This window comes from Bos indicus x Bos taurus, chromosome 15 (assembly GCF_003369695.1).
Source record: "Bos indicus x Bos taurus breed Angus x Brahman F1 hybrid chromosome 15, Bos_hybrid_MaternalHap_v2.0, whole genome shotgun sequence".
Lineage (NCBI taxonomy): Eukaryota > Metazoa > Chordata > Mammalia > Artiodactyla > Bovidae > Bos > Bos indicus x Bos taurus.
In genome coordinates, this window is record NC_040090.1 from 70,990,435 (window position 1) to 70,999,993 (window position 9,559).

General features: G+C 39.7%; 1 protein-coding gene across 1 annotated transcript; it reads right to left on the minus strand.

Annotated features, from left to right (window-relative positions):
- Window positions 1-5,329: 5,329 nt before the first annotated feature.
- Window positions 5,330-5,735, minus strand: LOC113905063 (putative histone H2B type 2-D). The gene is given in 2 exon segments (XM_027562093.1): window positions 5,330-5,455; window positions 5,457-5,735. Coding segments are annotated over 2 exon segments (405 nt in total).
- Between the last annotated feature and the right edge of the window lie 3,824 nt (window positions 5,736-9,559).

Below are 9,559 nucleotides of genomic sequence, written 5' to 3' on the forward strand. Positions count from 1 at the left end.
TTTTTACTTAACATTTGTGAAAGCTGTAAAGTCTGAGTCAAGACTCATTATTTTACCTGGGTGTTCATTTCTTCTTGTTGCTGTAACAAACTACCACAAACTTGGTGGCTTAAAACTGCAAAAATTTATTTCCTTACAGCTTTTGAGTCAAGAATACAATATGCATTTTGGGGGTGCTGTTACTTCTAGAGATTCTAATAGAAAATCTTTTCCTTGTGTTTCTAGCCTCAGGAGGGCACATGAATTCCTTGGCTCATAGATACTTCCTCCATCTTCAAAACAGCAGCACATATATTCAAATCTTTGCTCCTGTTTTTTGTCTTTTTCTCTGATCCTCACCCTCTTGTCTCCCTCTTATAAAAGACCCTTGTGATTACTTGGCCTTATCTGGATAATGTGTTTATGTCAAAATTCTCAATTACATCTGCAGAGCCCCTTTTATCATTTAAGGTAGCATGTTTATAAGCTTTGGGATCAGGACATGAACATCTTTCAAGGACATTATTTTGCTTACCAGACATATAGACATCCGATTGTTCTAACACCATTTGTTAAAACAAAACAAAACAAAACAAAAAACTATCCTTACTATATTGAATTGCTTGGCTCCTTTTAACAGTCAGTTGATTAATATATTTATATGAGTTTATTTCTGGGCACTCTTTTATGATCTATGTGTCTCTTCTTTCACTGATGTCACATTTTCTTGATTATATAGCTTTAGAGTAAGTCTAAAATCATGTATTATGAATCCTTCAATTTTTTTCTTCTTTTTCAATATTGTATTGCCTATCCTCAGCTTTCTTTGTTTCCATATACACTTTAAAGAGGTTTCCCTGGTGGCTTAGTGGGAAAGAATCTACCTGCCAATGTGAGGTAGAAATTCCTAGGCAGTCAGTATAGAACTCTGAGACCTCAGTCTTGTTTTCAGTAAACATCCTGCTCTATGGTCCCAAATTTCTGGAATGTGTCTTTGGTCTGATGAATTATCAGGACTCAAATCCAGGAAAGGGCAGTAATTAACTTCTGACCATATGCCTGAGGGAAAAACGACTGGTGATCATTAATCTTAAACCCATAAGTTTGGTCTAAGGTAAAATGGTCAGGGGACATGAAAAGGTGGCAACTTAATTTGAGGATCAAGAGAAGCCTTAGGTTAAGGGAAGGATCTTGACCTTTAAACTGGTTAGAAACAACATGATTTAAGAACAGGAGACAACCAAAATTGTACAGATTAATACTGGTAAAGATATAAAACTGCCGTAATCCCCATCTTTTGGGGGACTTTCTACCCCTCTTGTGTCTATGCTGAGACTTTTGTACTTTTTTCCTTGTTATAAATCTGATTTGCTTGCTACTAAGAGTGTGTAGTTCATGGATTTCATTCTTCAGCTTAGTGGACAAGAACTCAGATTCCCGTTTCAAACACAGGAGACATTTGATCCCTAGATCAGGAAGATCTCCTGGAGAAGGAAATGGCAGCCCACTCCAGTACTCTTACCTAGAAAATCCCATGAACAGGGGAGCCTGGTAGGCCACAGTCCATGTGAAAGTGAAAGTGATAGTCACTCATTCATGTCTGACTCTGCGATCCCATGGACTATTAGCTAGCCAGGCTCCTCTGTCCATGGAATTCTCCAAACAATAATACTGGAATGGGTAGACAAAGGGTCACAAAAAAGTCAGACAGTACTTAGTTGCCAAACAACAAAAAATACACTTTAAAATCAATTTGTTATTGTCTACAGATAGTTTGCTACAATTTCAGTTGAGGCTGCTTTGAATTTATACATATAATGGGAAGACTTGACATTTTAGCAATCTGAGTCTTTTAATCTGTGAATGTGGATTATTGCTCCACTTGTTTAGATATTATTTGAATTTTTCATCAGAGCTTTGAAGATTTTGGCATTAGATACTGAAAATATATTTTTTTAGATTTGTGCTAGTGTATCATTTTGTTTCATGCTATTGTTCAAGTTCAAGTTTTGAATTTTAAATACCAATTGATTATTACTGGAAAACAGTTAACTTTTGTGTTTTAAATTTTATCCTTCCTGCATATTTGCATGTTTTTTCCAGGAGCTTTTTAAAAATTTTTTTCTAAGTTTTGTGAGGATTTACTACATAAAAAGCCATGAGCTCTGCAAACAAAAACTGCTTTATTTCCTCCTTCATGTCTATATGCCCTTCCTTTCTTTTCCTTATCTGATTGCACTACCTATGAGCTTTAGTGCAATGTTGAACAGGAGTAGTTGGAGAAGGAAATGGCAACCCACTCCAGTGTTCTTGCCTGGAGAATCCCAAGGATGGTGGAGCCTGATGGGCTGCCATCTATGGGGTCGCACAGAGTCGGACACGACTGAAGCGACTTAGCAGCAGCAGCAGCAGTGGGAGAGTACACCTTTGCCTTTCTCCTAATCTTGATAGGAAAACATTCAGCTTTGCACAGCTAATTATGATATTAGCTGCTGGATTTTTGTGGATATTGTTCATCAATTTAAGGAAGTCCCTATTTCTAATTTGTTCAGAGTTTTTACCATAAATGTGTGTGACATTTTTCTGACTCAAGATGTTTAGATAAGTTCCCTTCTTTAGCCTATTGATATGGTTGATTACACTGATTTTTGAATATTGTATACCTGAAATAAATCACACTTTGGTTGCAGTAAATAATTTTTTGAATACAGTCCTGGATTTAATGTGTTATGGTTTTGTTGATTTTTACAGCTGTGTTCATAAAAGATACTGCTGCAAGGAGAAAGCCAATTCTGACTCCATGTTAGAAACTGTTTCTTTGACTTACTTGCTTTTATTATTATAATCATACTTACTGGCTTGCCACAGAGGACCCTGCCCCTCTGCTTGATTGTAAAGTGCTTTGTTCAGCTCATAGATAATTTGTTCCAACCCACCTGTGAATAGAAGATATTAACACACCCCTTCCAAAGGCTGGCTGTTACTTTGGAGATGTTTTGCAAGACTGAAGACGTTTTCACTTCCCCATGTCTCTCCCTCTCTTTTCTGCCTTTTGACTTTAGTTCCTCATGCTTCCTTCTCTCTGTTCTGTAAAAGAATCTGGCATCTAGAGCCCATTAAGGTGGTTATTTTGAGGTGCTAGCCTACCATCTTCTTGGTCTGCCAACTCCAAGATTAAAGTCTCTTCCTTGCCTCAACACCTTGTCTCTTGTATTCATTGGCCTGTTGTGCGTTAAGCAGAGTGAGCTTGAACTCAGTAACAATATCAATCTGTATTATTTCTTTCTTGTAATTTATTTGTCTGATTTTGGTAGTAGGGTAATGCTGACCTCACAGAATGTGTTAAATATTCCCCATGTTTTCATTTTCTCTCGAATGGATTGAAATCCATAGGGTGGCAAAGAGTCAGACACAACTTAGCATACATGCATACCTGTAGGTTATAGAAGTTTCAGATTTCTCTCAGATCTTATTTTTCTCCTTTTTGGATTTTGAAAATACTCTTCTTTTAGAAAAGTCTGTGTCTTGAAGCTCTTCAGCTCTAATCCACTGTTGTTATACTGTTGTATAACACTTTTTGTGGTAGTTTGAGGTATAGGGGAGAGAGTTCATTTTATATTCTTTTAAATATTTTTCAGATCTTAAATTGGTCTTTGACTTCAGACTGTGGTATATTTCCCTCTACAACTTCTTGTCTCTTACTCTTTATCCTGTGTTCAGAGTTTCTAATCTATTTTCTTGAAACTTAGTATTTTGTTGACTGTATTTTTCCTTCTTAGAGTAAAGAAGGAATTCATAGGGCCTGGACTCCATCTTAGGCCTGTTCACGCTGATCATGCTCAGCCACCTTTCCAATGGACTCTGAACTCTGTGTTTAGTGCTTATGGAAACAACAGAAGGATAAGACCCCCTCCAGTCAGGGGAACCTTGACGATCATATCTAAGTTACTCATTGTCTAAGAGAAAACATACACCCCTTTCTCCAGACAGGCCATAAATTTTTCTGTATCTATCGGAGTGTAACCTCGGGTTTATTGATTATTGGCTAATTGTTTGACTGAGCACATGAGCACATAGCACGTGAATGATGGGGTTATTGGGATTGTATTTTCCTTGGTTTATGTAAGTCTCAAGGAATTTGGAGTGGTGGGTTCAGACATGTACACATGGGGTATAAAAGATTTTCATAAATGCTGGTCAGGGTCCTGGGCTAAGAGGAGACTCTGCCTTGGGCCCACCGGTGTAATAAACTGCACTCCACTATCTACACTGTCCTTCTGAGTGAGTTTGTTTCCTGGAATGCGTGGCTACAACAAGAGGACAATAAGGTTGGAGAGATCTCCAGAAAGAAAGAATTTCCCTCCCCCAACTAGAATAGAATTTTAAAAATTATATTCTAGCAAGATATTTCCTGTGGAGAGCATGTTTTTATTTTCTTTTTTAAGTATAAATTTATTTATTGTAATTGGAGGTTAATTACTTTATAATATTATATTGGTTTTGCCATACATCAACATGAATCCACCATGGGTGTACACCTGAAAGCTCTTGTTATATATTTCCATAGATTTTCATCTGCAGCCATGGCCCAGGAGAATCCAAGATTTCTTGGATCTTTACCATGAGATCCTGGTAGTTTCCTAGTGCTAATGCCCAAAAAAGTGGGGGTTGTGCCCAAGACTACAACTCATGAAAAATTTCACTCTTATGCTTGTCCACACTCAACTTTATGGAATTTATCAAAATTATCATATACATATTCCTATTATTTTATGTATCTAGAGGTTTCTATTACAAGTAAACCTATTTCTATTGCTGTATATTTCTGTATGTACTTGTCTCTCTAAGTTTTGGGTGTTGTTTTCTGATTGTGTGCTTTTTGATCCTGTGACCTCAGTTATCCAATAGATCCAGATAGTCATTAATTTTCAGTTTTCCTACCTTTATGTTGCTTTTAAGGATGCATATGATGATTTCCAAACTCTTTATATATCAGAGCTGAAAATAGAAATTAGAAAAGGTAATTTAAATTTGTAACAGCAGAAGTTTTCTCTAATATTGTATCCTTGAGATAAAATTTTAATTTTTCTCTCTAAAAATATTCATTTTCTGCACTGTTAATAAGAAATTGAGTTTTACCTTATTTCTTTTAAAATCAGTGGTTTTTCATAATGTGCTGCTTAGTTTAGCTGATAAATCTGGCTATAAGGTTGATTGTGTGTATAAGTGAAAGTGAAAGTGAAGTCGTTTCTGACTCTTAGCGACCCCATGGACTGCAGCCTACCAGGCTCCTCCGTCCATGGGATTTTCCAGGCAAGAGTACTGGAGTGGGGTGCCATTGCCTTCTTCATTAACAGTGGCTAGGCATATTATATTTACTTGGAGCTGGTATACTTGGTGACAGCCTTAGTGCCCTTGGACACGGTGTGCTTGACCAGCTCCCCAGGTAGAAGCAAGCGCACGGCGGTCTGGATCTCCCTGGATGTGATAGTTGAGCGCTTGTTGTAATGCGCCAGGTGCAATGCCTCGCCAGTGATGTGCTCGAAAATGTCATTGATGAAGGAGTTCATGATTCCAATGGCCTTGGATGAGATGCTGGTGTCCGGATGGACTTGCTTCAGCACCTTGTACACGTACACGGAGTAGCTCTCCTTGCGGCTGTGCTTGCACTTCTTGCCGTCCTTCTTCTGGGCCTTGGTCACAGATTTTTTAGAGCCCTTTTTAGGGGCAGGAGCAGACTTAGCCAGTTCAGGCATGTCTATAATGACAACACCCAATATGGGGTGTTTAAGAGATGTGCCTATACCCAAGTCTGTGTTTGACAGAAACCTAGATAATATTTAGTTTAGCAAACTTTACTCTCAAACTCAGTTTTTATTCATTACCACACATCATTTTTATCTAAATATTGGACAAATAATTATGTCTTATTCTAAGCTGACGTATCATAGAAATTTTTATGTGAAGAGCTTTATCACCAAGATTTTAATGAAGCTGAGCCACATTTCATCCCAATCTCAAAGAAAGGCAATGCCAAAAAATCTTCAAACTTCCATATAATTGCAGTCATCTCACACACTAGCAAAGTCATGCTTAACTTCCAGATGTTCAAGCTGGATTTAGAAAAGACAGAGGAACCAGAGATCAAATTGCCAAAATCTGATGGATCATAAAAAAAGCAAGAGTTCCAGAAAAACATCTACTTCTGCTTTATTGACTATACCAATAAAGCCTTTGACTGTGTAGATCACAACAAACTGGTAAATCCTTAAAGAGATGGAAATACCAGACCACCTTACCTGCCTCCTGAGAGACCTGTATGCAGGTCAAAAAGCAACAGTCAGAACTGGACATGAAAAAAAGGACTGGTTCCAGATTGGGAAAGGAGTACATCAAGGCTGTATATTGTCACCCTGCTTATTTAACTTATATGCAGAGTACATCATGAGAAATGCTGGGCTGGATGAATCACGAGCTGGAATCAAGATTTCTGGGAGAAATATCAATAACCTCAGATATGCAGATGACACCACCCTTACCACAGAAAGCAGAGAACTATAGAGCCTTTTGATGAAAGAGGAGAGTGAAAAAGCTTGCTTAAAACTCAACATTCAGAAAACTAAGATCATGGCATCTGGTCCCATCAACTTTATGGCAAATAGATGGGGAAACAATGGAAACAGTGACAGATTTTATTTTGGTGGGACTCCCAAATCACTGTAGCTGATGACTGCAGCCATGAAATTAAAAGACACTTGCTCCTTGGAAGAAAAGTTATGACCAACCTAGACAGCATATTAAAAAGCAGAGAATTACTTTACCGACAAAGTTCAGCCTAGTCAAAGCTTTGGTTTTTCCAGTAGTCATGTATGGAAGTGAGAGTTGGACTGTGAAGAAAGCTGAGACCTGAAGAACTGATGCTTTTGAACTGTGGTGTTGGAGAAAACTCCTGAGAGTCCCTTGGCCTGCAAGGAGATCCAACCAATCCATCCTAAAGGAAATCAGTCCTGAATATTCATTGGAAGGAATGATGCTGAAGCTGAAACTCCAATACTCTGGCCACCTGATGCAAAGAACAGACTCATTGGAAAAGACCCTGACATGGAGAAACTTTGAAGGCAGGAGGAGAAGGGGATGACGGGATGAGATATTTGGATGGCATTACTCACTTAATGGACATGGGTTTAGTGGACTCCAGGAATTGGTGATGGACAGGGAGGCCTAGCGTGCTGCAGTCCATGGGGTTGCAAAGAGTTGGACACAACTGAGCGACTGAACTGAACTGAACTGAACTGAATTGAACTGAACCACATAATGAGAGTGATATTGTTTGATAATTTTCAATTTCTTCCAGCTATTGTCATTTTTCTTTCCTTATGCATATGTTAAGGTGTGCTGTGATCTACATCCTTCTTTTCTGTTTTACAGAGTGAGGTAAGTTGCAAAGATAAAACAAACATTATATATTAACACATATATATGAAATTCAGAAAAATGGTACTGATGAACCTAACTGCAGAGCAGGAGTAGAGATGCAGACTTAGATAACAGACTTGAGGACATAAGGGGAAGGGGAGGGTGGGAGAAAACAGAGTAGCATTGACATATGTATGCTGCTGCTGCTAAGTCGCTTCAGTCGTGTCCGACTCTGGCAGCCCACCAGGTTCCCCTGTCCCTGGGATTCTCCAGGCAAGAGTACTGGAGTGGGTTGCCATTTCCTTCTCCAATGCATGAAAGTGAAAAGTGAAAGTGAAATCGCTCAGTCTTGTCCAACTCTTCGTGACCCCATGGACTACAGCCTACCAGGCTCCTCTGCCCATGGGATTTTCCAGGCAAGAGTACTGGAGTGGGTTGCCATTGCCTTCTCTGATATATATGCTACCATGTGTGAAATAGATAGCTGGTAGAAACCTGCTACATAGCACAGGGAGCTCAGCTCACTGCTCTGTGATGACCTAGAGGGGTGAGGTGGTGGGGTGGGAGGGAAAGGGTATATGTATAACATATAGGCAATGGCACCCCAGTCCAGTACTCTTACCTGGAAAATCCCACGAATGGAGAAGCCTGGTAGGCTGCAGTCCATGGGGTCGCTAAGAGTTGGACACAAGCGACTTGACTTTCACTTTTCACTTTCATGCATTGGAGAAGGAAATGACAACCCACTCCAGTGTTCTTGCCTGGAGAATTCCAGGGACGGGGAAGCCTGATGGGCTGCCGTCCATGAGGTCACACAGAGTCAGACACGACTGAAGTGACTTAGCAGCAGCAGCATATTCATATTATTTTACAGCAGAAACTTAACACAACATCGTAGAGCAATTATAACCTGATTTTATTTGTTTTAAAGAAATAAAAAAATAAAACAAAACAAATCATTTTTTCCCTCCAACTTCACCTCTTTCTGCCTTTTCTAATACCCTCTCTTTTCTTTCATACTGAACACTGTATAGGTAACCTCATTATAGGTAATCACTCATTATTCTTGGCATACTATTTTCTTGCATATATTTGGAGCCTAACCACCCATGTTTCAGTCTTTCCCACTCAGTTTTTCTAGTAACTCTCATTCATCTTCCAAACTCTATCTTCTTTATGAAGCTTCCCCAGAGTCCACATTTCTCCAATACTACAGCTTAACTCCCAGCTTTATCTTTTGTGGTAGCTGTTTAAGTATTTCTATCCTATTCATGATGAAAGTGAAAGTGGAGAGTGAAAAAGTTGGCTTAAAGCTCAACATTCAGAAAACGAAGATCATGGCATCCGGTCCCCCCACTTCATGGGAAATAGGTTGGGAAACAGTGGAAACAGTGTGAGACTTTATTTTTCTGAGCTCCAAAATCACTACAGATGGTGACTGCAGCCATGAAATTAAAAGACGCTTACTGCTTGGAAGGAAAGTTATGACCAACCTAGATAGCATATTCAAAAGCAGAGACATTACTTTGCCAACAAAGGTTCGTCTAGTCAAGGCTATGGTTTTTCCTGTGGTCATGTATGGATGTGAGAGTTGGACTGTGAAGAAGGCTGAGTGCCGAAGGATTGATGCTTTTGAACTGTGGTGTTGGAGAAAACTCCTGAGAGTCCCTTGGACTGCAAGGAGATCCAACCAGTCCATTCTGAAGGAGATCAGCCCTGGGATTTCTTTGGAAGGAATGATGCTAAAGCTGAAACTTCAGTACTTTGGCCACCTCATGGGAAGAGTTGACTCATTGGAAAAGACTCTGATGCTGGGAGGGATTGAGGGCAGGAGGAGAAGGGGACAACAGAGGATGAGATGGCTGGATGGCATTGCTGACTTGATGGATGTGAGTCTGGGTGGTTGGTGATGGACAGGGGGTTGGTGATGGACAGGGAGGCTTGGCATGCTGTGATTCATGGGGTCGCAAGGAGTCGGACACGACTGAGCGACTGATCTGATCTGATCTGATCCTATGAAAGAATATAGGCTACTGGTGTGCAAGCATGTTATCTCTCCCTTTATCTTTCCCCTATAATGCTAGCATGGAGCCTGTAGCCTATCAGTGCTCAGCTCCCAGACATATGTGTGCTCAGTCACTCAGTCATATCCAATTCTTTGCGA